General features: G+C 51.7%; 9 protein-coding genes across 9 annotated transcripts; 4 read left to right on the top strand and 5 right to left on the bottom strand.

The window, feature by feature from the left end:
* Positions 1–550: 550 nt before the first annotated feature.
* SAPIO_CDS3505 (Dipeptidyl-peptidase III) lies at positions 551–3283 on the bottom strand (the record flags this gene model as incomplete). Its single annotated transcript, XM_016786285.1, has 10 exons — positions 551–819; positions 881–992; positions 1059–1286; positions 1346–1509; positions 1561–1739; positions 1808–1835; positions 1905–2042; positions 2096–2104; positions 2175–3046; positions 3159–3283. 10 exons carry the CDS (start codon positions 3281–3283, stop codon positions 551–553), a joined length of 2124 nt encoding a protein of 707 aa, XP_016644291.1.
* Positions 3284–8819: 5536 nt separating this feature from the next.
* On the top strand, positions 8820–9678 carry SAPIO_CDS3504 (uncharacterized protein; the record flags this gene model as incomplete). Its single annotated transcript, XM_016786284.1, has 2 exons — positions 8820–9110; positions 9226–9678. The coding sequence occupies 2 exons, from the start codon at positions 8820–8822 to the stop codon at positions 9676–9678; spliced, it is 744 nt and encodes a 247-aa protein (XP_016644290.1).
* Positions 9679–11366: 1688 nt separating this feature from the next.
* SAPIO_CDS3503 (Uncharacterized protein) lies at positions 11367–12968 on the bottom strand (the record flags this gene model as incomplete). Its single annotated transcript, XM_016786283.1, has 2 exons — positions 11367–12709; positions 12791–12968. The coding sequence occupies 2 exons, from the start codon at positions 12966–12968 to the stop codon at positions 11367–11369; spliced, it is 1521 nt and encodes a 506-aa protein (XP_016644289.1).
* A 667-nt stretch (positions 12969–13635) lies between these two features.
* On the top strand, positions 13636–14797 carry SAPIO_CDS3502 (uncharacterized protein; the record flags this gene model as incomplete). The annotated part of the gene is made up of 2 exons (XM_016786282.1): positions 13636–14045; positions 14113–14797. The coding sequence occupies 2 exons, from the start codon at positions 13636–13638 to the stop codon at positions 14795–14797; spliced, it is 1095 nt and encodes a 364-aa protein (XP_016644288.1).
* A 245-nt stretch (positions 14798–15042) lies between these two features.
* SAPIO_CDS3501 (uncharacterized protein) lies at positions 15043–15922 on the bottom strand (the record flags this gene model as incomplete). The annotated part of the gene is made up of 3 exons (XM_016786281.1): positions 15043–15546; positions 15665–15778; positions 15854–15922. The coding sequence occupies 3 exons, from the start codon at positions 15920–15922 to the stop codon at positions 15043–15045; spliced, it is 687 nt and encodes a 228-aa protein (XP_016644287.1).
* A 568-nt stretch (positions 15923–16490) lies between these two features.
* Positions 16491–18441, bottom strand: SAPIO_CDS3500 (Bifunctional purine biosynthesis protein ADE17; the record flags this gene model as incomplete). Its single annotated transcript, XM_016786280.1, has 3 exons — positions 16491–16646; positions 16711–18193; positions 18296–18441. 3 exons carry the CDS (start codon positions 18439–18441, stop codon positions 16491–16493), a joined length of 1785 nt encoding a protein of 594 aa, XP_016644286.1.
* A 1306-nt stretch (positions 18442–19747) lies between these two features.
* SAPIO_CDS3499 (uncharacterized protein) lies at positions 19748–20574 on the top strand (the record flags this gene model as incomplete). The annotated part of the gene is made up of 4 exons (XM_016786279.1): positions 19748–19750; positions 19968–20107; positions 20265–20490; positions 20566–20574. The coding sequence occupies 4 exons, from the start codon at positions 19748–19750 to the stop codon at positions 20572–20574; spliced, it is 378 nt and encodes a 125-aa protein (XP_016644285.1).
* A 1016-nt stretch (positions 20575–21590) lies between these two features.
* SAPIO_CDS3498 (uncharacterized protein) lies at positions 21591–23683 on the bottom strand (the record flags this gene model as incomplete). The annotated part of the gene is made up of 3 exons (XM_016786278.1): positions 21591–21847; positions 21905–22042; positions 22120–23683. The coding sequence occupies 3 exons, from the start codon at positions 23681–23683 to the stop codon at positions 21591–21593; spliced, it is 1959 nt and encodes a 652-aa protein (XP_016644284.1).
* A 1931-nt stretch (positions 23684–25614) lies between these two features.
* SAPIO_CDS3497 (uncharacterized protein) lies at positions 25615–26176 on the top strand (the record flags this gene model as incomplete). The annotated part of the gene is made up of 2 exons (XM_016786277.1): positions 25615–25818; positions 26021–26176. 2 exons carry the CDS (start codon positions 25615–25617, stop codon positions 26174–26176), a joined length of 360 nt encoding a protein of 119 aa, XP_016644283.1.
* Between the last annotated feature and the right edge of the window lie 1069 nt (positions 26177–27245).

Genomic DNA, 27245 nt, shown 5'->3' with positions numbered 1-27245 from the left:
TGTGGGGTCGGATCTTTGGAGCGGAAAAGGAGATTATGTTAGAGGGCCGGTTTTTGCGAAATGGTCTGGCTCAGCCAATTGCATTTGGAAGCCTCACAAACGGGCTTTGGTCTCATTATTGGCGTCTGTAGGTAATGAATTTCTACAGTCAACACAAAAGATCATAAAAAGACGCAAAAAAAAGGACACAACTCCCCTTCCAGTCTGGGCTGTGTGGTGGCATGAAGTCAAAGTTTTAGGGCATGCATATCTCATTACGGTTTGTTTTTGAAATTAGGAGTGACACCGGCGGGAAAAACTACAGGCAATGTATTGATGGCTAGCCACAGGAAACAGCCAACAATGTGATTTTAGTACCAGTTCCTACTATGTGAGACGTGATGCGCAGTAGATGCTATGGAACATAGTCATCTCTATTATGTCTTCATTTATTTATTTTCTAAGCTTCGGGTTGCCGCCACCAGTTGCAGACCTCCTGTAAAAGCTGGAGTATGTATATTATACATGTACAAAACTAAGTACGAGGGGTGTCCATTCACGATACTGGTTTTCACAGTTTCCTGTCGGCCCAGCTCTCAATGATACCAGCGAGACTGGCTTCGTAGTGCTTGATACTAACCTTCCCGGTAGCCTCGTCGACGGTGGTGTTGGCCTGGACGAATACCTTTCTCGGCTGCTTGTTCTCGAGGACAACATTCCTGACCTTGGTGCCCCAGAAGTCCTTATCGACAGTAGTCATGTCAGTGTAGAATTTGGTGCCGTTCTCTACATCCGCGGTGCTCTTGTAGACATGCAACTTCTGGAGGTATTTACCAACCGCTATAAGACATTCCAGTTAGCAAAGATGAGTCGAACAGCTGTGAAAGGTGCTAGCACGTACCGTCCCGGCCAGCCGTCAGAATCTTAGATCGGTCAAGCTTGATGGTCAAGTCAGACAAGTCATCGTTCTTGTACTCAAGTTTGCAGAAATCGTCGCCCGCTTGGAGGAAACACTAGATAGCCACGGTTAGCCTGAATGGCGAAGGAGATATAGCACTATAGCATCATAGCACCCATACCTGGAGAATAGAGAAGCGAGCCTGCGAATGGGCCTGGCCCCATTTCTGGCTCTTCGGGTCCCACATTTCGAGAGAAACAAGGCCAGCTCGAGCCATTGAGAGGTACGAGGCGTAGAGTACATCGCCGGCCTCGCCATCGAGATCATTGGATCCATCTCCAAAGCCGAAGATCTTGAGGACGGGGAATTCACAGCTCAGGTACATCGCGACAAGCTCAGCTCGGCATTCCTGATGTCGACTTGTTAATATTCCTAGCCTTCTTTCCCCATCTGAGATCAGACACATACTTCATAGGAAGCAGCAATGCTTCCAAATACGGAGCCCCATGTCTGGCCGGGTTTGTACCAGGTTGTGATGGGCTTGTCAGTCAACGGGCTGACGGGGGGGTTGGCGTGGTCGAAGTTGTAAACACCGGGGGACGTCTCTTGAAGAAGTTTGCCGCATCCATGACCTGCTCCAGTTAGCCACAGAAACTACGCAGACGAAGGGAGAGTGCATTTACCAGTAAGTTCGTGGAGGCCAACTTGAACCTCGAAGGATGCATCGCGATATTTCTTGTAGAGCTCGAGGTCGGCCTCGGCGATAAACGGAATCTTCTCGTTCGGGGCCTTGGCACTGAGAACATTTCCGAGAGAAACATTCTTGAAGCCCTCGGTTTGTCGAATATCATCATAATTGGGGCTAGAGTTGTTCAAGAGTTAGGTGTGCGCTAAAGGGTATGATTAGAAGAAACTGCTTGGGCGACTAACATGTTGATGCCGGCAGGAATGCCAGAACCTAAAAATCAATTGACGTTAGCCACGGATTAAATTGTCCCGGATAGCCCCAAGTAAGTAGGTGACTTACCGGCAAACGTCAAAACCTCCAGCGATGTAAAGTCGGGGGACAAAAAGGCGTCTTTCTCGAAATCTTTGTTCCATGGAAGAAGAGGGATGAGGCTTGGGGCGGATGCCACGAGTTCGGCAAAGGCCCGCGTGCGTTCCACTATTTGTCGGGGTTAGACTGGCCATTCCGGATAGACAGGGGGTCATTCTTACAGTTTACGACTACGGAAGTACGTTGTGTTAGTCTCGCTTTCACATTCACCAAGGTTCTCATCTTTTGGGTTCAACTAACCAGCAGCAAATCCTTCCCATTCGCCCCTAATGCCAGCCGGGTCCCTGTAAGTTTCAATGAAACCAATGTTGCATTCAACCATAGGACCCTTATCTCGAATCCAGAACCTCTGGCTATCCTTGAAGTCGAGCAATGAGCCGCTCTCAAAGGACTTGGCGTACGCGGTGTGCATATCTTTTTGGGTATCGTTGTCGGCATTTTCGGCGGCCTTCTTCATATATTCTGCAATGACCTGCATCTCCTTGGAATAGTCTCCGAAAGTGAGCTTGATCGTCTTCCCCTCCAACGGTCCATCCTCGACGATGAACTCGGTCTCTTTGCCGATATCACCGCCGTTAGAGGGCACTTGGGTAACAGCCGCGGCAATGAGGAGTTCGAAATGGCCATCATTAGTCTTGCGTAGCCTGGTGTTTTCTGGCAAGAGACCCTTCTTTTCCATCCAGTTCGAGACAGCGTCGATCTCCGCCTTTGTGATATCTGCGGTTTCCGGGTAGTAGGTTGTCATGTGGCCGTCGTCGCCGTATCCCAGATGCATCAAACCCTGCTTGTCAGCACTGAAAATGGCACCATTGGTTGCTTTGTAGAAGCCTTCAGCTTTCGGAGAGGTGGCCGCGAGGGCCTTGAACACGCTCTCATCGCATCTCGGGATAAACTTGGAGTCTCCGAAGCTCTTATAATTGCCGTTGTTACCAAGGAACATGGCAGCATACTCGAGAAAGGAGGTCAGATCCTTCTCACTAACACCGGCCTTCTCAGCCAGAGAGGCCCAGTTGCCGCCGGACGCCTCATGAAGGCTCAAAATGAAATCATAGATAGCCTCGGATTCTGGCGAGATCTGCCTCAGCACAATTCGAGTGCCAGCAAACGCAGCCCTGGGCGGGAGGGGAAGGAGGGGTAAGCATGTAAGCAAGGGATAATGAGTCTGCGGGGTTCGCCCGAACAGCTCGCTAGGCTAAGATTATGGTAGGAGATCAAGACTCTTACTTGCTAATATAGTGAGCATAACGCTTCTGCTTATCACTCAAAGCTTCAAAATGTTTCTCAATCTCGAGCCTCACGACGCTTGGGGGGGAGTCGGCCAGGTAGTGCTTGAGATCCTCGGTATTCATTGTTGCAAACTGACGGTAGGCGAAGCGAGGGGTAGCTGGGTGTTGGCTAAGGTGGGCCGGGTGCGGCTTGGAAAGATTGCGGCGAGTATAGGCAGAGAATGATCTAAGGGAAGACGGTAGCAGATGTTGAGCGGTGATGCGTCTGGAGCGAAGGTGGTGTATATGAAAGATTGATGAACCTCGAGATGGCATCGAGGACCAGGAACGAAGGAGCGTGGCGGATAACACCGGTTGCCCTAGTCCGGCTGCAAAAGTGCAGCGGCGGGGGAGACTCATTGGATCAGGCTGCCAGATAAGTGCATCAGGTCACAGGTGCAGTTACTAAACCTGAACCAACAAACAAAGGGTCCCAAGCAAACTATGCTCTCGAATGAGGGTAAGACCAAGCAAACTTGAGCTTTCCTTGCTTACGTACGAAGCAGGTCAAACGCAAAAGTGGCACGCCGAGGTAACAATTGAATTTTTGGACCTTCCATAAACGTCTGGAGGGAACTTTCTCCTTCCTCGCTATTTTCTGCACCTACCCTTTCAGAGAAAGAGCACTTGAGGGTTCAAATGGCTGCCTGGAAAGAGTCGGTTTGATGGCATGTGCTCGTCAATTGGAAATTTTCCCCTTGAAGAACACAGTTGCGCTAGTCTTGATGGCAAGGTGGTGGTGCTGTGCCTGAGGCACCGATCGATAACACCCAGGTTGGTGGGGAGCTGGAGCCAATTGATCTTTCCAACATTTCGGGTTTCAGGGTCCAAAGCAGGGTCTAACGGTCTCAGGGTGTTATTAGAGGTGCCATTGAACATCCCCGCTGGACTGGATCCGGGAAGCTCGGGGATTTAATCCTCAGGGAACCATGGGCGGGCCTGGGCAGCCAAGTCTGCCAAACAGCTTACAACAAGGGCTCTAACTCGTTGCTTTTGAAGCATCATTGCTCGACTGTACAGGAAGCAGGAATGTTGGGAGCTTAGGTGAATTTACGATGTGCAACTTTGTTGGCATATGTCAGGCAGCTCCGGCAACCGCCGCCTGGCTGTAAATAATCGCAAGACAGGAAAGCTGGAGCTTCTACGTAGTATGACTTTATATTGACGAGTCGTCTCGTCGTCCGAAATCAAAATGGATCGATTCATGATAAGCGAAACTTGGGAGGGCGGCGCTCCAAAAGCTTCCCCGAATATGACGGATCCCTCATGGCAAATGTTTAGCAAGCATTTCCATGAAGCTGTTCTAAATATGTAACGACTGGCGCTCCAGTTTCCATGATCAGCTGTCTTGGTACAGGGCATGAGAGGATGCAAGTCTGCCGATTTGGCCCATTGGAGGAGTGGCTGCTTTGGAAAGGCGCAGCACAGGTATGTCGACCACATTTCGGCATCCCACAGCTTCACTTCCGGAGAAGATTCTGCATGTCAGCCAGGCTGGCCAACAGGCCACAAGACCACATGACCCCATTGACTGCGGGCACCCCGAGAAAGCAACATGGACGGGGCAAGGTGCATAACATGTCATAAACGCAACACGCCGTCTATTAAATAACCAAACGCAGCCTGCCGCGTCTGTTACCGCAAATCCAGAGTGACGAAATTGTGAATGTTTGCTCGGGCAATGAATCGCCGATATCGAGGGTGGTGGCTCACAAAAAGCATTCCGACGAAGTAGATGAACGGGTTGAGACTCTCAATGCCTCCCCGGAACCCCATGCTGATCATGCTGATCCTCAATTACCCTCGCCATCCCGCTGGGTCAACGGTGTAAATCCCAATATGGAGACACATAGAAATGCAAAGATCAGACGGAGAGCTCACGTCAACATAGTTCGAAGATGTTGAAGATGGTGGATTTTACCGGGATGTCTGGCTCCACTGACCCCCTTCTCCATCATAATGAACAAGATATGTCATGTTGGGATGAACATTCGGCCTGGCTATCAACCCCCAGGCCTCCAAATCTTCACCCCACCATTATACAAAGACAGTCATTGAGATGCAAAGGTTTTGCAGGCTTCAACCCATACATCCCACACGACGAGTACATCTTCGCAATCAACCTGGGGACAGAAAGACATCGCCGAAGGAGCCGTGCTTGCGAGCCATTTTGGGCGTCACACCTTCGCTTGCGCAAACTCGCTGCATGGTCGAAGCGGTGTGAAGATGGAAAAAGTAAGAACGGACGTGAGAGGCTTATGAAGACTCTTAAGAGCAAGGGAGTTACGAAGCAAGGATCGAGGACCGGAAAGCCTTCGAAGATTGGGGAAGCAGCACACACATTCAGTTGTGGGGGAGACCCTTGCCGCAAGAGCTAAGCATTTTCGTCACGGCGGTTGGCTGATGGGCTGAGGGTTTGTTTTCCTAGTGGGTTTCGGAATTTGACTTTTTTTTTCATCTTCCTTTTTTTTTTTTTAATCTGGCAACCGTCTTTAGTGGTCTCTGAAACTAGGAAGTTGAAGGATCCGAGTGGGAAGCCGGGCAGCTTCTCGCGAATACAAATGCGTAACCATGTATTGCAATAGACCTCATTGGTCCGCAGCATTTCTAGACGGCGGGGACTTTGAAATTTGGGGGTGGGTTTGTGCATCTCCCTGTGTAGAAAAAGGCCCTGTGGTTGCGGAATATACTGCCCGCCCATCCTGCAATATCGATCAAATACCTCGTACGTGCATAAAGTGCAAGAATGGTCATCTGTTGCCAATCCCTCCATCGCCGGTTACCCGCTTGTTTCGTACTTTGTAGAAATTGTTCAGAATACGTGAAATTAAGTGTGGGCTTATAAGAAGAGTGCAATTGTGCCCTTGAACTGACAAAGTGGAAGTGGAGAAGCTGATGCCAATGATCATGTCAAAACCATCAACTAAAACTCTTGTCGCCAATACTTCAAATGTTTGCTTCGAACTAGAGAGAAAATTAGCACACGTTAATTGCCTATGAGTAATAAAGGAGAGTCTCGTATCATCGAGTGTACCCCCAATTCTTCGGGAGGCCTGTACTTCGCGCTAGTGTTCATTATTGAGCATCAGCCACGCTCCGACTTACAAAGGAGGTCGCCGAGCCAAGTCCGGAGCATTCGCCCCGGCTTTGGGACAAGAAGAGAAGAGGAGAAGAAGAAGCAAAAAGGGCACGAAACCAAGGTCGGTAAAAACTCACAAGTAATGCAGTGTGATATTCATTGGAAACATCAAAACGTCCGTCTTTCAGCAAACTTGAGGCGTCCTCTTTGTATTACTGAGCATAAAATCCGAGCCGACTGGCTGTACCGGACAGGGCTAGTCGCAGGTCACCCCCACGCTAAGAGTCATGCCCTTGTCATCCACCCAGACTTTGGGGAAGGGACAGATGCTGGAAGTCATGCAGAGCGGGGACAGTGGGGTTAGCTGGCTGTTGAGTTGAGTCGATCGTATGAATGTCAGAGCTGGTACTCACAGACTCACAGTACGCTTTGATGACATGCAGGGTACCCCAGGCTCTTCCTGCTTCGTAGTATTATTATTTGTATTACGAAGAAGGCAAGGGGTCTCGTACCACCTTTCACGGTCACTCGCCTGGTTGACGGAGAGCTCCTGCTGGTAAAACAACCAGAAGGCTACTTCATACAGTGCCCTACAAGTACTTCGTACAAGGGAAGAGAGGACAAGAGGAAAGTGAATCCCAACACTCTGGTAACTATTCCATCGCTCCCTCCAAAAGCTTCAATCCTAGATTGGAGTTCCCGGTTAGATTTGCGTGCGGGAGCGCACTAGTCCAGCCTGCTCAGTCATGCTGAGCCCATCCCCAGAATGTGACATGTCTCTTTTCCCCTTACGAACATGTCGGTGAGGTCAACGGTTGGGTCCGGCTCGGGTGCTCCTTTTTATCACACCGATCGACTCCTCGACAGGATCATGGATGTACGCTACTGTTTTGGAGGTTCGACTTAGTAGCGAGGGTCCGTTTTGGGGAGGATGCATACATGAGGAGCTGCGGACAGCCATTGGGCATTGATATATTACATTTCGACGAGTTACCTCATTGCCAGTCGTACCAGGGAGCCGTCGCTAAAGCATTTGAACATTGAGCCTCTTGCCGCAGCTCCTCAGATACTGTTTTTGGCAGTTACATCCTGGAGAAGGCAAGCAGTCTCTCTTAGCCGTCCTTCTCTCAAGCCTCTACTTCCGAGAACTATACTTACTCCCATAAATCAAAGTATTCCCGTCGGCTTATGTGAAATTTCTAAGCAGGAAGTAGCGTTCGAGGCCCGCGCCAGCCGTGAGTCCATCCAACCTTCTTTCAACCCTCAACCCCGCCCATCACAAGACCTCCTGTTGATGTCATCGTAACGACGCCTGCTGTACCACCCACTCTCAAGCAAACATGGGTGCCTCCCTCAGTTTCAGATGGGCATGTTATTTTAATCCAGTATTGATTAATATTTAACGTGTTTTCTCTTTGTCTCTCATCAGCGTTTGAAGCAAATCCCATGATTGATCAATCTGTGGATCTGCCATGCCAAACCTCCGCGTTGTTTTTGTACTTGTACACCACACCAGGTTTCTCCCACACGCCATTTCTCAGACAGCCCACCGCCGGTCTCTTAATGTGACGAAGTATTTTTTTTTTTTTCTTTTTCAAGAAGCAAGAACGGTCCGGGGTAAAATGTGCGTCGTAGTAGTGCAGTAGTCATGAGGTATCTCTACGAAGTACACGCCTCTTTCCCTGGAACTCCCTTTTTACCCCCAAACCTATTCCCACTTTGTGATCGGGGGCACCAGGCGGGGGGGCTCAACTTCTCTTCCCATTCGCCAACTTCCCATACCGGAACTAAACACGGCGGGGCCGGGTCATCAATATTGGGAGTGAGCCGAGACTTGGAAGCTTTCTTCCTTGGGGTCGTGACCAACTGCTGCGTACTTCGTAGTGTTAGTGCCCTCTACGAAGAAATACTTGCACGATGGGGGTGTCGCGCACGATGTACGAAGTAGGATCAATGTACGATGTATTATTAGTTTGCCGTTTGGCAGACCCCCTTCTTCCTTCTTCCGGAACTGGACGCCGACTCCATACTTCTTGAGGTAACTTGAAGCCCACGAACGACAATTGGACCCCCATGCCGGCTTCGTGAGGGAAACTCGCCTCGCTCCCCCCAAACCTTGTTTATAATAAAAAGGATACCACAGCGCCATTCATTGTTTCTTAGTCCTGGCTGACTACTTTTTCCCCTTGCCTCTGGAATTTCGGTTTCTGCGTTTTATTATTTTAATTCCCCTTTTGATTTGTCTGCTTTACTGTCCTTCCCGTCTTCCATTGTCCTTTCAACCTATAAGTGGCTCTTTATTCTTAGGGCCTCGTTTGTTCCTGGCTCTCTCCCTATCAAGTCTCTCTAACCTGCTTCCTCCCGCGACCACTCCGAAAGACGGCCACGCCTCCCGCTGCGGCAGAACAAACAAATCATTATATTACAATGCAATAGCTGGTGACACTCTTCCACGAGAGACAAACCGCACGTCAATTTACCTATAAAAAAACCGATATCCCGCCCATTCCTATTTTCCCTGTCCACTCTCTCACAACAACGATGCTTTCCGTTGATTCCCCCCTCCTCGTCACTGGGAACACTACCCCTTCGACCTCCTTCACGAAAGATATGTCGCCGAATGGATCCCATACCCCAGGTCGCGTCCATGTAGCCCAATCGGCAAGGGGACCGACCATAGCGAACGGCTCCACCGACGCCACACTCTCCGGTGGGAGGACGACGAAGCCCCATCATATCTTCCTTGTAACAGGCCCAGCCGGTGTTGGAAAAAGCAGTGTGGCTGCCTATCTGTCGAAGAAGCTCAATTTCCCCTACATTGAGGGCGATGAGGTTAGTCTCCGTTGAGCGCTCCTTTCCATATCCGCACCGCGAAATGCATTCCGTCTTCCAGTGCCCCTTCTCTCCCCACCTAAGGTGTGTAAGTCACTAAATCAATTGAAACTAGTTCCACCCTAGGGCCAATGTCGAGAAAATGAGCAACGGGATTCCCTTGACTGATGCGGACCGCTGGGACTGGCTCACTGCGCTCCGGGAGGAGTCCCAGCGAAGAATACAGTCAGGCTCTGAGGGTGTTGTCCTCACCTGCTCAGCACTGAAGCAGAAGTACCGAGACGTCATCCGCGTGGCTGGTTATTTCGACCATTCCCTTCTGATCCACTTCATCTATCTTTCCGCGCCTGAGGAGCTTCTGCTTGAACGAGTCCGGCTAAGGCAGAACCATTACATGGGTGCCAATATGGTCCACAGCCAATTTGAGGTCCTCGAACCCCCGGGCCCCAATGAGAGAGACGTCATCAGCATCGATGTCAGCGGAACCCTCAACGAAGTCCAAGAGGATGCTTTGAGGAAAGTCTCCGAAATTCTTGCCAACGAATCGTATTCTCGCGTGAACGAGTAAAGTGCATTTTGCGCGTGCGAGTGTGTTTTCCTGACAGGAGTTTTATTTTGGTCCTTTTTTTTTTGCTGGTGTTTTCCTACTCATTTTTCTTGCTGGCAATTCCCTCTGTCCCTCCGGCAGATGTCTTGTGCACCCTACGATAACACATGGGCGTTCTCGGTTGGTGTCTTCCTACATTTTCTTGAAGCTCGGGTTGGAATCGGGATTGGGGTTTTCGGTGTTTGATGAAGCATAATTTTCTGGGACAATCTTGATGAAATATGTATACGTATGAGATGGTTTCATTTTTTGGGTAGTCATGATGGTTTTCGTCCCGTCTTCTCCATGTACGCTCTATCGCCAAGTTCGCTACGAAGTATGTTGCTACAAGGTTTCACACGTCTTTCACAAGATGCATCATAATACACAAACAGGCGTTTCCTTTAACACACTCTTGTCTCATTCTTCTCTCATCCCCATGTCTGTTTGCCTGCTCCGGGGTTACATGTGCTCCGTCCCTCACATTCGACTATTTTCTGCCACTTCCATGGGTTATCACTTCACTCGTATTTGAGCGCGAATTACATTTGCATTGACACGTAGGATGACCCCTAACACTCCAGCTCAACCCCTCCTCTCAGGGTGTCATTAATATCCATGATGGAATGGAACGAGTTCTATGCTAAATATTGGCTCTGCAATAGACCCACGCCGACTGAGCATGAGCACCTTGTTCGATTCGCCACGGGAGACGGCTATGTCCCGTGTCAAGAGCGGGAGCCCACCAGAAGTTGGACACGAATCCATTCGAATCCATTCCAACTACGCTGTCAGCTGCAGATTGTCCTCCACGAAAAGGGGGGCGTGTTGCTAACGTGACCCAGCTGGAGGTGCGGCCCGTGAACTAGTTGCAAGTACCTAATCGAGGGCTATGCAGTGTGCTGCATACTCTATTATATCTTCCGTATGCCTCTGTTGCGGTCAGCCGCTATCTTTACCTACCTTGTAATGATGTGTCCCAGAGGAGATCCACGGGGGTTGGTCGAGGAAGGAAAGCGGGATTTGGGAGGGAGCAACTCTTCACCCCGCGCCCGGTGGCTGCGTTGCAACGCTACCTTTTTTTCCGCCATGCTTTTTCTGGATATTTTACCCTACGCACCCCGCCTTCTTTGACTTTTCGGCAGGGATTGGAGCGTCGTCTTGGCTCCGGGGTAAGTTGCATCACCCTCTCTCCAATCTACAGTCTGACCGCGATAAGCCGGAATATTGGCCATGTCCATGGATATTTGGAACCGCCAACGAGTACCTCGGTACTTCATACTTCCCGTTTCCTCTTTCTCATTCCGATTCCGAGTCTCCCAGCATTCTTCAGTAAGTTCTGGGGGTGAAAGAGGGTGAGGCACTGGCACCAAACAGGTCAGAAAATAGACATCCATTCTTCAGTGATAGATTTGTCTATAAACGAAACGTCCAAAAATACAGTATTCTAAGGTATTCTTCATTGCAACCTATGAACTGTGCTTCCTCACATTCCACTGCATTTTGCATACAGCTAAAAATGCCCCTTTCTGAATGCGCCCAACCCCGCTATCTCGAGCCGCTCCAACATTCTTTAGGGGAATTAAGTCGTCGTCAGACTTCTCCAACGCTCCTTCAAATGCCACGTCTCCTCTCCGATTCTTACTCCCTTTATTTCCGCTTCAGCGCGTTTACCGCAAGTGCATGACCATAACATCCGGTTCCTCCACAACTGCCCTGACCACTTCAGCCGCCCTGGCCATAGTCGCACCATCAACTACCCTGTGGTCTGCACTCCAGCTAAAGTTGCAGACCTGCTTCTTCACAACATTCCCCGCCTCGTCAAAGGCCGGCACGGCTCGCATTCGTCCGACGCCAAGAATGGCGACCTCTTTCTCGACGATGACAGGCGAGAGATAGGTGCCGCCGATGTTACCAATATTGGACACCGTTATAGTACCGCCGGTGATGTCCCGAGGGGTCAGCTTCCCCGCATATGCGAGGGCTTGCAGGCGCGTTAGCTCGGCCGCGATGCTGAGGATGTTGAGAGAGCCGACGTCCTTGATGACGGGGACGAGGAGTCCTTGAGGGGTGTCCATCGCGACGCCAATGTTGTGTTGGCTGCGATGCACGACCACGGGCTTTTCGGTCGTAGGGTCGACGTCCACGCGGGCATTGAGGATGGGGTACTTGTAGAGGGCCATGGAGACGGCCTTGATGATGAAGGGGAGGTAGGAGAGCTTCGCGACCAAGTCCTGCTGGCTCTGGCCGGAGGGGATGACGGTGCCGTTTCCGCCAGTGCTGACCTTGGCCGTAGTGGCCAAGACCTTATTCAGCCGCGTGCGGAGATCGCTGATGTTTGTAAAGTCGATCTCGTCGGTGTAAAGGAAGTGCGGAATCGTCAAGGACCGGGTCATGGCCTTGAACATTTGCACCTGGGTGTTGGTCAACTGCACGACAGTCTCCTCTTGCTGTTGCGAGGGCTGTGCGGTTGAGGCGGATGGTGATATTTGGGGGGCGGCGGGGGTCTGCGCGCCGGCATTCCGCTGCTGGACAAATTTGTAGATGTCTTCCTTGAGTACCCTGCCGTCCTTTCCTGTACCCTGGATTTGTAGTATGTCCACGTTGAGCTCCTTGGAAAGGTGTCGCACTGCCGGAGTTGCGATCGCCCTGTTGTTTTCCCTGATCCGAAGCCGCCTCTGTTCCTCGGCTGTAAGAGGGACATCAGACTTGGAATCCTGTTGGATTACGTCCTCGTCGGCCTTCTCCACCGGCGCCGCGGGTGTCTCCGCGTCAGGCTTGGCCGCAGAATCTACTTGATCCACCGCACCCCCCTCGATGTCGATGTCGACGAACGGCTTGCCGACCTTGGCCATGTCACCGGCCTCGTAGTAGAGCTTCTTGACCACGCCCGCGAAACGGCTCGTAATCTCGACCGACGCCTTGTCGCTCTGGACCTCACAGAGCGGTGAGAACTCCTCAACCCTCGCGCCTGGCTGCACAAACCATTGGATGACCTCGCACTCGACAATGCCTATGGGGGACGGCAATTGGTGTTAGTGACGGTGTTTCCCTTTTACATTTCGCCTCGGGCTCTTCTTATGTGAAGCCTTACCTTCTCCAATGTCGGCGAGTAAGACCGGCTTGACAGTTTGCTGCCTCCTCGTCTCGTGGAACCATCTGGAGGGACCTCCCGCGCTCGCCGCAAGGGCGGCCTTGGTTACGTTACCTCCGGACACCACCCATTGCCGGTGTACGGCGCGGATGGCTCGAGAACCGCGTTGCAGAAACATGACTTTGAAGCTTCTTGTCAATTGAACAGGCAGGATATCACTTTCTCACGCTCTGGAAGAAGGGAAGACGAGAAGGAGCGGATGTGTTTTCAAGAAAGCAAAAACATTCTCAGTTTCCCCTCATTATTTACTAGCATTACTAGCGGGCAGGACCATCCTTCCCCCCCGGAGCACCTTGCTTTCGCTGTGGACAGCTTCGGCTTTGGAAGGCATTGTGTCATCGTCGACTGATTTCCCCGCGGATAACCGAAGGGCTGGAAATCGCCGGTCGGTAATTCCTTAAGCCGCACTGTGACGTCGAGGCTATTTTGGTGCTATTGATGCTCCTGATTCCAATTGATCGCCCTGATTGATTCCCCGTTAAATGTTAGTGGGCCAGGCCCAGCTCCTGGCAGTGTGGTCCCTGACCGGCCCTGGCCTGGCCCTGCGCGGCTTAAGGATTTGCTGGGGTTTAGCGTGGGAATTTACTGGGGCCCCAACAACGTGGAGCATGGTTTCGTCAGCAACTATACCCGAGCAATTGGACGCGAGTTTTTCAAGTTTTTCTCTTATCAGCTCCAGCCGAACGGGAAAAAAAAGAGTACAACACAATCGGCTCCATCGCAACCACGACTCAACCGATAACCGACAGCCCTTAGCATAACCCCCCTCCCTCCCCCACGCAGAGATGGCCGTTCCTAGGACGAGGGCCGCGGTGGCCCTCCTGGGTCCCTCGAAACGGCCCCTCCCCTGTTTGCTCTGCCAGTGGCATCGCACCATCTCCACAACCCCTAGTTACTCTCTCCCCGACCCTAAGCCGTCAACGACGAAGACGGGCAAGCCCGACACCCCGGCTCCGGCTCCGGCCCCGACTGCCTCTGTCCGAGCTGAACATGTCCCCGCCGGCGCGGCTATCAACGCGCCGAGATCCTACGGCAAGCGCCTTGAGGACTTCACTCCGGAGCCTCTTCCCCGACCCATTGGCATGCCCCACCCTCCCATGCCTGGGGAGAATACCGGCATTGATCTGCGATCCATAAAAGAACGGCGTGATGACTTTGTGAACTACGACAAACATCTTATCCGGCGTCAGGAGCTGTAAGTGTTAATATGGCGCCCGCTCTTTTCTCTCCCCGCCCAACTAATCTCTCCTCTTCCTCTGCAGTAAAGAAAAGATCTCACGTCCTTACTTCCGCGACTGGACCAACCTCCAACACCACGACGGCAAATCCTTCATCGCCCCTCCCCGCCTCTTCCGCGCCGACAAGGCCCTCTACTTCCCCAACCTCCACGGCCAGACCCTCCACAAGGACGGCGCCGAGCGCGACACCACCCCGCAGCTCTGGGGCCGCGCCTCTGTCATCGCCGTCTTCAGCAGCCAATGGGGCGAGGAGCAAGTCAACTCCTTCATCTCCGAGAAAGCGAACCCGGCTTTAGCGGAGGTGCTCGCGAGCGATCCCATCCACGGACAGGTCGTTAGGGTGAACGTTGAGGATAACTCGATGAAGGCGTGGCTCGTGACGATGTTCATGGGATCTCTGAGGCGAAGGTTGGGAGAGGAGAATTGGGGGAGGTATTTCCTTGTGAGGAAGGGCGTTAGCGATTACATCAAGGAGTCAATCGGTTTGCTTAACGGCAAGGTCGGATACGTCTATCTTGTCGATCCTCAGTGCAGGATACGGTGGGCGGCTAGCGGACCTAGCTTGCCGGATGAGAAGGAGGGCCTCGTCAAGGGCCTTAGGAAACTCGTCGGGGAAGCTCGCGAAGTTGCGGAGCAGATGGCCGCCGAGAAGAAGACTGCAGAGCAAGCTCAGCTCGCGGAGGGCAACCCTACAGAGGCAAATGTGTAATTGTATGTTGTGTGTATTGGAGACCCCGAAGCGCCCTTGCATCCCACAATGGCGATTGTATAATAGAATACAATGTAGACTCCCCCTTATCCGTCTTGATGTACATAATAGAAAGGATTGAAATCAATAAACAATAAAAAAAACGCCTCGTAACAAGCCCTTCGTGCCTTGCAGTGTGCCTGCGCTTTCCTCTCTCCCTCTTACGGAGATAAGAGACCCCCCAACATTCAACTCGCTCTTCTCCCTCATAGGAACCACCAAAAAGTCAAAAAGCAAAAGGCAATAAACGCCCCCATAATAATCCCATCCCTCCTCTTCTTCGCCGAAATCTTCCCAATAAGCGCATTCAACCCAGGCACCTTCCCCGCCGCCGACGTGATCCTCCTATTGATATTCGCTAGCGTCTCCCTCTGCACCATAAAGTTCTCGTTAACCGCGTACGCCTGACTCAGGACACTATCAGCCATCGCATGGCTATTATCGATCCTGTCCCGCTCGGCAAGCATGTACTCAGCCTCGGCGGCCGCCGGGTTGCTCGCGCGGAACTCGTCGATATCGTTGTGGATGTTGGAGAGGAGGTTGGCGCGGTCGCGCGCAGTCTGGAGGGAGTTGCGGAGGCGGGTGAGGTCGCGACGGTGTTCGACGAGCTTTTCGCGGAGGAGGGAGAGGTTGTTTTGTTTTAGGGCGGAGGAGGTGAGGGTTGTTTCGGAGTCGAGGAGGCGGCCGAGTTTGCCTACTACATTCTCTCGCTGTTTTTTGGTTGAACCAAGAGCGTCAGTCCACTGCGTTTCGTTCTATGGGTGCTTCCCCGTGCAGAGGAGGGGGGAAAGCCGTGAAATGTAAATGAAGTATCAGAGATAACCATACCTTCTCCAAGAGTTCTTCTAGTTTTGATTCTGTGGCCTTTTCCTCCTCCGTCGGCTTCGCCGGTATGTTCGGCGCTTGCGAGAACTGCGAGTACGTTTGGAATAGCGTCTCCGTCTAAGAGTATCTTCGGTCAGCGCGAAATGGTCTCAAGACAGCGACAGGACCAGAAAGGAATCTAGGTGGGCTCACCTGAGTTTCTAGACTTCGAGCCTGTTGGCGGAGTTGGGCCCAGCCCGAGTTTCCTGTGGTTGATGCCATGATGTGTGGATTGGATGACGTCTCAGGGACGGCTGGTGATAATGGATAATGGATACTTCGTACCTGTGCTGTAGTCTAAATGGTCTGGCTCGCCCCAAAGCTGCCCCTGTGCATATCAGCTCCAGACGCTTACGTAATCCACAAACCCAGCACATTTGACTACAACTACGAAGGATATCTCGTCCGTTCTCCTTATTAATTGTGAGCCCATATTGTTGGGCCGTCCTGGTACCATCAATGAACACACACAAGACAAATGAGGCCGAGACAGGGCCACCAAATTTAACATTGAAAAATACATTTTGCTTCGCTACCGTATCCTCTATCATGCTTTTGTTGAAATCAATTCCGTTACAGTTATATACCTGAACAAATTTCTCGAGGCCAAGCACGCCCGGCCTAAGGTAGTTGAGACCTTTGCGTCCGGTCCTGGTATCCCATCCCGTTTACTCCGTACCCGCCATCCGAGATTCATTTTTCCTTGTTCCTCTTTCCCCTTTTCCTTTTTCGTTTCTGCAATAAATCTCTTGTCACGTCATGAAAACTATTGATTTTGCACCGCTTCAACTCAGTGGTGGAAGAGGCGGATGTTCTGCTGGACGAACGTAATGCCTAGCTGCTCGGCGGTCTGGAAGACGGGCTGGTCGTTCTGGCTGCCGCCGGGAGCAGCAATGTACTTGACTCCGGACCTAGCCGCCCGGTAGACATTGTCGGTGAAGGGGAACTGTCATTGGTGTCAGCACGTCAGATCGAATGTAACAGAGGGGAAAACATCTGGAGCAACTTACGAAGGCGTCGCTAGAGACGGCGACGTCGGTCAACTTGCCGAGCCACTCCTGTTTCTCAGCATCCGTGAAAGCGGCGGGGACTTCCTCAAATACAGCCTCAAAGGCCTCTCGCTCCGGTCCGTCCTTGGGCAGTTGTCCACTGACGAGGAGGTCGATAGCGTTGCTCTTCTCGGGACGCTTGGTGCCCTTCTTCCACTTGATGCCGAGCACTCGGGGGTGGAATCGAAGCCACCAGTTATCCGCCTTATCACCGGCCAGTCGGGTGCAGTGGATCCTGGACTGCTGACCCGCACCTAGACCGACAACCTGGCCCCTGGCGGCATAGCAGACGGAGTTGCTCTGAGTGTACTTGACGGCAATAGTGGCGACGGTAAGGTCCCTGAGAGCATCTTCGGAGAGGGTCGTGAGGTCCTTGGGGGTGATGATATTGGTGAAGGAGGCGGGGGTGATCTCAGCGTCGTTCCTGGGCTGAGAAATGGTGACACCGTTGATGATGCGGGACTCCATGCGAGGAGGCTGGTAAGTGGGATCCATCTGGAGCACGAGGTACTTGCCGCCCTTCTTCTTCTTCAAGAGCTCCAAGGCCTCGGGCTCGTATCCGGGAGCCACAACACCATCCGAGACTTCCCTAGAAATGATCTTGGCAGTGGGATAATCCACGATGTCACTGAGAGCGATCAGATCGCCAAAGCTGCTCATGCGATCAGCACCACGAGCACGAGCATATGCCTGGGCAAGTCCGGAGGCGTCAATGCCCTCGATATCATCGACGAAGTAAACTTGCTTCTCCTCCGCCGTCAGGGGGATGCCAATGGCGGCGCCCGCGGGCGAGACGTGCTTGAAGCTGGCGGCCGCAGGCTTCTTGAGGGCGGCCTTGAGCTCCTTTACGAGCTGCCAAGCGTTGAGCGCATCAAGGAGGTTGATGGAGCTGGGGCCGCCGTTGAGAATCTTGAAGGGGAGCTCTCCCTCGGTCACGTAGGCGCACGCGGGCTTCATGTGGGGGTTGTTACCGTAGCGGAGGTTGATCAGCTTGGTTCCGTCGGAGGCATACTGCTGGCGGAAGAACTGAGAGATGGCAGCGTCGTAGTCGGCGGTGTGCTCGAACGCTTTGAGGGCGTACTGCTGGCGGGTCGCATCGGAGATGGTTCCGGCTTGGAGCTCCTTCAGGAACTCGGGGTAGTCGGCGGGGTTGGTGAGGATAGTAACGCGGGTGTGGTTCTTGGCAGCTGCCCGGATAAGTGTAACGCCACCGATATCGATCTCCTCAACAGCCTCGGGAATGGTCACACCGGGCTTCGCAACGGTGTCCTTGAAGGGATAGAGGTTGCAGATGACGAAGTCAACCTTGTTGATGTTCTGGTCGGCAAGATCCTTCTCGTCGGAGGCAAGGTCTCGGGCTAGGATACCCGCGTGAACGGCGGGGTGAAGGGTCTTTACACGGCCCGCGAGCATCTCGGGAGCCTTAGTGATGGCGGAGACATCCCTACAAATCAGGTAAAAATGCATTGCGTCAGTATTAACGCCTTAATCATGCGACTCTCGACATGAGAATCCATTCGTAGCTAGGTTTTTGGTTGTCCCTTACTCGACAGGAAACCCGGACTCGCGGATCATGCGCGCAGTACCTCCAGAGGCCAGGATGCGGACATTGTTCTCAGCCAGGCCCTTGGCAAGATCAAGGAGGCCGGTCTTGTCGTAGACGGAGACGATTGCGATCTGCTGGTTGGACATGGTGCCGAACAATTGAATCCGTCGGTTAGGGAGTGAGTGGGTGAAAGTCCTCGGGTGAGCAAATCTGCCGTGTCGATGACAAGTGGGCAAGGAATTTAGAAGGAGACGGGCAGAAAGCGAACTGAAGGTGGTGGGGTGGATTGGTCGAATTGGTGGTGGTGCCATTCATCGACGAGAAAAAGCTCTGCTACCCCGCCATCGGAATACTAGCGAAAATCGCTCCGAGGGGAGGCTATAAAGGCTACAACTGAAAGAGACAACAGCAGTGTTTAATAGATTTTAGGTCATGTCCGCGATTGTTTGATAGGTTAATCCTAAAGAGAATCTCAACATTTTTTCCTATCATAAGGTTCTCTAATTCCCTGCGCGCTGTGGTACTGCCCCATGTGACGGGCGTAATGGAGTGAAGAGCTCGTTGCACTGGCCGGGGGAGTCTCAAGCGCCCGCCGAGGATGACGAGGAACTCGGGAGCCAATCGGCCAGAGGTAGGGAAACAGGCCAAAGCCATCCCCCATGCAAATACCGTCAAAGAATTATGATGTTCGGGCTCTCTCTGGAAGACGTTTTGTAAACTGCGGACTATTTATTCATTATGTCGCCCGGTTATGCAAGCTTTGGTCTTCCTTCTCGATAACTAAGGCTCTAAAATTTGACCCAAGACACGAGGTTCACCAAGTGAACAGAAGAGTGTCGCAATCATTGCTGGAAACTAGAATATAACTTTAAGCTATCTGGTAAATCGGCTCAGTTAGGGCATCACGCCTTTCTAATCCTCGTGATCATGAACAGATCCAATTCGATGTCAAACCTATGAAGAAGCCAGTGGAAAGTCAATTCTTAGCTCCATCACCTCAAAATTCTTGGATGACGAAGTAGTAGAGGTCCCTCTCACCTACCCTGAACGTGAGCATCAGCTTCACGGCATAATACCGCTTAAATTCCCGAGTGCAGACCAAGTTAACCTTGGGATCTCCCTGCACGTGACAGGCTAACTTCACACAAGTTTACCCACAGCACCTTAAAATCTTTTTTTTTTTTTTCCTCCCCTCCAGAGAAAATCGTCTTGCTGACTAACACCACCCCCTTCCCACACCGCAAGCCCTAGGGCAAATTTTCCAAGGCTAGGTCAATTCCATACACAGCAGGGTGCCGTTCTGAGAAGCGTGAAGATCGAAACCGACGACCAACGTATTTCCATCCCCCCCCAGCGCCCAACCTCACCACCCGTCCCATATCGAAGGGTCGTCTAATAATCATCTCCTGAACAGACTCTAGACTCGATTAACCACACAGACTTACTGTCAAGATGGTAAGTCTCCCTTCGCTGTCTCGTCACCTTTGATCGTCCATCTAGCCCCCAATCGAACCGATCTCGAAACCCGTCCCACATCCTCATCGCGCAACTCTCTTCTCGCCATGCGACGATTGAGCCATTGTCCGAAGAATTTTCCTTTCTATGCACCACGTTGCAATTTATTTTTGATATACGAAATGGGCTGGGGATACTGACTGTGTGTGAATCGTAGTCGTCAGGAAAGGTCAAGGCCGGCCAGCTCTGGAACAAGAACAAGGATGAGCTCACCAAGCAGCTCAACGAGTTGAAGACCGAGCTCGGTCAGCTCAGGATCCAGAAGATTGTCTCTTCTGGCACCAAGCTCAACAAGATGTACGTTTCCGCCGCTGTTTTCGAATCCCGGGAAGTTATGGAGGGGAGAGGGGAATTTTCCGGTAGCCCAGAGGGAGGGGGAGAGCGAAGGGCGAGGTTGAAAGAGACGGATTCGGGACATTGAGAACCGGGATACTGATATGTTTTCTGCCTCTAGCCACGACCTCCGCAAGTCTATCGCCCGTGTCCTCACCATCATCAACGCCAAGCAACGAGCGCAGCTCCGTCTGTTCTACAAGAACAAGAAGTACATTCCCCTCGACCTCCGACCCAAGCAGACCCGCGCTATCCGCCGTCGTCTATCTGCGAAGGAGAGCTCTGTTGTTCTTGAGAAGAGGCGCAAGCGAAACACCCACTTCCCCCAGCGCAAGTTTGCTGTCAAGGTACGAAGGACTTCAAGCTAGAAACAAAATACTTCTTTCATGGATAGCAGGACTAACTTTTGTCTCTGTCGTTAGGCTGCTTAAATTCTCCGGGCAACCCATGACTTTTTTTTGATTTCACGATGAGAAGGAAAAAAATAAACAAACGAAACGGGGCGGTGGCGTAGGTTTCTGGCAAAAGAGATTCCAACAACGTTTTTTCTCTCCAATGCATCGCATCGGTCTTCTGGGATTTCGGGTTTACAGCTTTTTTCCCCCCGTCTGTATTTACGTGTTCTTGGCATTTCAGGCTGGAGGACGAAGGAACCCTCAAGAAAAAAAACTTTTTTTCTATCCTGCAATCGGTTTGGCAAGGGTAGATAGCCGAAAATCAAGACTCATGATACTCTGACGCAAATTACTTGTTCCCAAGGCCTCCATTTTCTAGTCCGAGCCATGTATGGTTGGGGGTTTGAGTTAACGTGCACCTACGTGAGAAGGTGAGGAGTTTCTGCAAGTCGATATAGCGGTTACGGAGAAGTGTGTTACAGCAACGCAATCTCGAGCCTTTGCCTTCAGGATTCCCGAACTTACATCCTCTCTATATCCCAATCGTGACCCGAGTAGCTCAACTGCTCTAGCATGGTGCAATCTTGGTGGTCTGCGCAGAGCCCTCAATGTCCAGAAACAAACCGGTGACTAGGTCTAGGAGAGTTAGTATAAGGATTCTTGGGGAGGTTGCTCCCTCAAAATGCTGCACTCTTCCTTAACACTACACGTAAGCTTCAGGGAAGGATTTTCGTATAATCTTAATTCCTAATGTACTGAGCTTCTTCCCGTTCGTTCCTTCGTTGAAACCTCGATAAAACATTACATGACCAGATAGCCGCCCATAACCATATCGCGATTCCACTGGAACTATTTTTTTTTCTCTTTCATGTTTTAACCCCCTTCAACCTGAACCAGACCAGAACACCAGAAACCTTTGACAACCTCCCATTCAAAGACCCACCAAGAATAAGAAACATAGAAAATGCAAAGAGAAAAAGAAACAGAGACTAGAAGAAGAATCGGCGGGTGGGGAGAGTGAGGTCGTACATATTTGGGCCTCAGCATCATTATTAAGCCTTGGTCTTCTTCGATACCCTCCCTCCATGCGTCTTTGATAATGCCGTAGTGCCATCTCCAGCAGCCTCATGGAGTTTCTCGTGTTTTCGGAGCTGGTCGGCACGGCTGAAATCTTTGTTGCAGATGAGACACTTGAAACTTCTTGTGTGAATCTTTTTATGTTTGGACAGGTTCGACGACTCTGAGAAGCGCTTTCCGCATATATCGCAGGCCAAGGGTTTCTCATCTGTGTGTGTGCGAGTGTGCATTGCTAAAGAATGGTTAGAAAGACATGAAACTGAACGGGTATGCAGATGAAGATACGTACTCAAAGCACTCTGTTGCTTAAACTCCTTTCCGCACCCCTCGAAAGGACACTTCCAAGGGGTTTCGTTTGTGTGAGTTCTCATATGCTGGGCCAATGCCTGGGTCCCAGAAAGTGCAAGACCACAGACGGAACACTCAGCTGGTTTGTCTGGATTAAAGAGTTAGTGCCAATTCGACTCGAAAAAAGAAGGAAAAAAGAAACCAGGGCATACTCACAGCCTGTATGGGTTTGTAGGTGACGTTCAAGTTTTGTCCTCTGCGGGAAACAGCCCTTTGGTCCCTCAGGTCGCGTACAGCCAACCCAGCGGCAGCGATGACCGTTGCCAGACTTCTTCAGGTGGCGGCTATGTGTCAAGACATGCTGGTGCAAGCCCTCCGCGTCGTCGTAGTGTTGGCCACATATGACTCCCGTATCTTCTCGCCACCGGCAGGTGAATTGCGGCGTGACGTCTATCGTGTCAAGCGTCGCGTCGCTCTGCTGGGTTCGTGGAGTGGCCGAGTCATGGGAAATCGATGAAGGCGTGGCCGTACTGCAAGCGTCGAGTATTCCTCGGCTACCCTGCAGCTTCCCAGCACCCATGGCCTCCATGGCCGACACGAACGCGAGCCTATTTGATTCGCTCAACCTAGGGTCTGTCGCGTTGGCTTCGAGGTAGGACTGTAATGTATTGAAGGCATGAGGATGTGTGCTCGCAATGTGCGGTAACACTTCATCAGGACCTGACAGGAAGACGCCACAGGCGCTGGGCAGCATGTGCGGGTTGGCAGTATCCGCGGTTTGTGTCAAAGCTTGTTGTGTATCAGCTCCGTGGTACACGGGTCGGGGCAACATGCATCGCCTCGTGTGAAAAGGAGCATTGTCTAGCGGGCAAGGGCGGAAGTGAGGGGCTGATTGAGATGGCTGCTGCTGGGGGTTGTGGTGCATTATTAAATCGTCGACGAGCTCGAGGTTTAAGCCGAATTCTCCAGGGAACGGTGGGTAGATGCCCATCATCAAGGGTTGCTGTATGAAATAATTGGGAAACATGGTAGGATACTGCGAAGATAGATGCGGCGAAGACATGAGAGAACTCTGAGGCGAGGAAGAAGCCGCGAGACGCAGTGAGCCTTGGGTCTGGACTGATAGGTCGCCATCGACGAGGTGGTTGGTAGGCTGGTCGCCCGATCCTATGGACGCGAGCGTCGCGGCGGCATCCTCGTCGTTTTCAGAAAGCACTGGGGCTGGACAGGAGCTCGGGCAACACTTGATTTGGTCGACGCAGTTCGAGTCAGTGCAGAGATCCGAGATCTCGTCGCAGTTGGGGTCGCAGCAAATATCAGCTTCGCCATCTTCGCCACACTGACTCTGGCACGATTCTGGACACGGCGAGTTGCACCGGTCCAGATACATGCCGTTAGAAGCCATGGCTTGGTCATAGCTTGGGAAGACAGAGTCTGAGTCCGCCATGGATAGGAAAAGGTGTGACGGATCCATGACGGCGGGGTCAGGGAGCACAGGCGACACTCCGCCGCTGTGGTCGGGCCAAGGAGAGAGAGACTGTGATGAGACTAGAGACTGAGGGAAACCGGATTCCGGGTATGGGGAGAATGGTGAAGTGACAAAGGACGTGTCTGCCAGCGCATCGGCATAGGATGAGTCTGGTATTTGTATTTGTGTTTGGACATCGAAAGGTGAGGGAGAAGAAGACTGGGAAGTGATCTGGTTATAACCGGACAGATTCGGGTCGTCAATAGATGGTGCAGGATCTTTATCAGAAGTACAGTAATCAGAACTGTTCATATTGCGATCTTCTTGTGTAGTATATGAGCGGCAGTGGCGGTACAGTGGACGAGTCCGAGACCATTCGGGGTAGTATGTTTCCGGGGAACTGAGCCGTAGGTTCAGATGAGTACTTTGCGAAGATCCTTTGCAAGCAGGCAATAGGGTGCTATCTATCTTGGGCAGCGTAGAGCAGAGCAGCGATAGAGAAGAGCAGAATCACTTTTGCTTTTGAAAGATGAAGGATGACGGAGGAGAGAGGAACGAAGGGTCCAAAGCTCGGAGGATGCAAATTTCGATTTGTTGGAAGATATGCAAGCCATTGACCACTGACCACTGACCAACATTCTTTCCAGCAAGTTACGGCGGATAAGACTGCGGCGGAGACTCCATAGTGGCCCAGTTCGTGGTCGCAAGGGCGAGACGAAGAGTGTGTGGGCGTGGGCGGAAAGCACCTTGATGGCCTCCTCCACGGTTGGTTTTGTTTCTTGACGGGGACAAGAACAGGCGAGAATGGACAGGGCAGAGGGAGTGGAAGTACCAAGTACTTGCTGATGCGATGAAGTCAACTGACAGTACGAAGTACAATTGTTACAATTGTATAGTGGGGGAGGGGCAGGTGTGTCCAGCCAAGCAGGCAGGTGCCAGCACGGCTGGTTGGTGCCTTCCACAGACTTCCACTACATAGCAGCCGGCAGGGTCTGGACCCAGCGTGTGTGAATGGGCTTAGGGTGTACACAGGTAGTCTACTTGTACACTCCACTGGAGCGGGATGTACGAAGTACTTGAATCAGTGATATGACGGTTCTGCGAGTGGGGGGCAGGGCTGTGGCACGATCTGGCCAATAGAAACCCGTTGAATTAGGCCATCTGCACAGCATGCATGGCATCTCCACAGCTCTTCACCGAGTGGCAACTGTTGCCAGCTGTTCAGGGCTTGGTTTTTGTCTTTCCTCTGTCCTTGGCATTTCATCGACATCATGAAAAGTCCAGATCTGTCGACACATAGATTACATCCTTGGGGGGGTGGATGACCGCCAGTGATCCCGGTCTCTGTTGGAGATGAGATTCATTGGCTCCACCCTCATCCAAGTGGATTGAACAAATCGTGCGGTCATTTTTTTTAGACCAGGCCCTGACTAGGAATGTCTAACTGGAATGTCCCTTTGTCCATGTAGTGCAGTGTTGTATTTCCCTAGCCAAATAGCCGCATCAACCACGTCGTTGATCCATTCCATACGTGTGTTTGTGGGTTGCCAACAAAAGAGCTCTTGCTCTTTGTTTCAATGCAACATCGGCCCCGTTGAGACCTTCGATCGTTCACTGCACCCAGCCCAGTCTTGTGTCAAGTTTTGTGAGGGGACCATGTATATTCACCATTTATTGCCATGGCCTTCGAAACATGTTCCACCCATCACTTGGGCCCTTCGGACTCTTTCGTTTTGATGGCCCATCTTCAGATGTTTCCCCGAAACCATGCCAATGAAGATCCCTTGAATGATGGCGGATTTATTTCCCTTTTGCCAAGCTTGCCCCGCTAAATCTGTTGCTGGAGCTTAGAATAGCGGAATATGGAATCTCTATTAATCTGGCCACCACGCCTTTTAATGTTAATGTCCCATCTCCAAAAGGCAACCCATGTGGGAGCAAATGAGTCTAAAACTCAACCCCGCCACTGTCCCGGCTAGGTTCCCACCGAGTCCGCCCGCACACCGACACGTCCCAGCCCCCCGTTGCACATAGCTTCGTCATCGCAGAACCGCAACTCCCGCACCTTCCCTGGCCAAGTATTCCTGCGGCTACCTTCCTTAAGGAGGGCCACGCAACCCTAAAAACCCTTCTCTAAAAGACAAAATAAAAAGAAATATACAGAGAAAGGAAAAAAGGAGTTGCCCTGCGCCTCCTCCAACTTCACCCTCCTCGCCGCGCAACTAAACCTCGTCAACAAAACCATGGGCGCTCTCTGCAGTAAGGAATCCGACAACTTCGCCGGCCCCGGTCGCCCCGTTGGCTCAGCGCCCCCACAAGGCGGGACTTCCTCCGTCCCAAAGACCATCAAGGTCGGTGGTCCGCCTCGGACGCTAGGCGGCGCGTCGGCGACCAACGACAGCGATACCCCGGATGAAGCCCGGAGGAAAGCCGCAGCTGCTGCAGAGGTATGTAGATCCTGCGACCCCCTCCCCCTTTATATACCGTGAATGTTCCCGTTATTCAATATGCACGACAGCTCTCCCAGAAATTGCTGCTCTCGAGCCCCGTCTCCCTACGAAAGACTCCCCCCTCATCCTCCTCCGTACAAACAGACAACGCCATCCGTTCTTGGACTCAGCTAACACTAAGCTTTTACAACTCGCCTAGGCCCGCGCGCAAGCTTCCAAACCTACGGGAAAGCTTGGCAGCAAACTAGAAGCCCAGAAGAAGATGTCCCGCATGGACACTCTAGCATCTGCGAGCTCTCACGAACAACGATCGCGGGATCTCGATCAATCAGCTGCAACCTTACGTCACGACTAGTGAAGCGCTGAGGGGACGGAGTCTGAAATATGACAGGAATATGACAGGAATCGTTGGTGTTCGGAGTGCGTGGAGAGGGAGAGGAGGGAACGGGGAGGAGGGAATGCTGGCTTTCTTTTTTCGCTCATCCCTCGAGGAGACTTGCCAAATCCGTTGCGCGGAAAAGGAGAAGACTTTCTTCGATATATCGCTCATGATATTTCGCCACATTCTACACATCGTGCAGGCTGTACATAATCGAGTCGTGCTGAAGCGGATCCAGTACGCTTCGAGCTACAGTATATTTCTCAGTTTTCCGCCATACGCAAATTACAAATAATGAATTTCTTTCCGGCTTGGGGTAACTTCGCTCTCCATTTCTCCAACTTTTCATCATTGCCATAATGTCATACTAGTCACCCAAGGCAACAGTATTGTCGTCTGATGTTGTCTGATGTTGGGCTGAAGAGGTTGCTGATAGAACCTAAACACGCCAGTTGGCCCAACTCGGGGCATGTGACCGCCCCGAGCCGCCGGTCTCGGCAAGTAGAAAGAGAGTAAAAACACCGCAGCATGGGGAACGTCGTTGGCCAAGGATACGGATCGCGTTTGCAAAGTTTCTGGTCGTCTTTTTTTTTTTTTATCAATCTAACTAAGCAGTCATCCCCCGTAGTTTTAACATGCCATGATATGAGCGAAAGAGATAGGTTCTTGGAGCATGAGAGCATAACAAAGACAGGAATTAACCAGCCATGAGACAGAGACGGACACCAGCAAAAGTGGACAAGCAGAGATTTCAAAGTAGAGTGCCTTCCAAGCCCCTGTGGCAAAGCTATCCCGCTCCATCCAAGAACTTGTACTAGCATTAAACAACTGGGGTAGACGACAACGCCCCATTTCCCATTAACATGAAGAGGCACGCCAAAGGCCGGAAGACACAACTTCACAACGCCAAGAAAGCCACCACCGACACATCTTGTGGGAGGAGGGAATGAAACACGATAACAGACGGGAAGAAAAAAAAAAAGTGAGAATGCGATGTTTATGAACTATTCGATTGCCTTTTCACCTGGACAGATTTGCAAATTAC

The sequence above is a fragment of the Scedosporium apiospermum genome (genome assembly GCF_000732125.1).
Source record: "Scedosporium apiospermum strain IHEM 14462 chromosome Unknown SEQ_SAPIO_0088, whole genome shotgun sequence".
NCBI classification, from domain to species: Eukaryota; Fungi; Ascomycota; class Sordariomycetes; order Microascales; family Microascaceae; genus Scedosporium; species Scedosporium apiospermum.
This window is presented reverse-complemented; position numbering and strand designations above follow the sequence as displayed.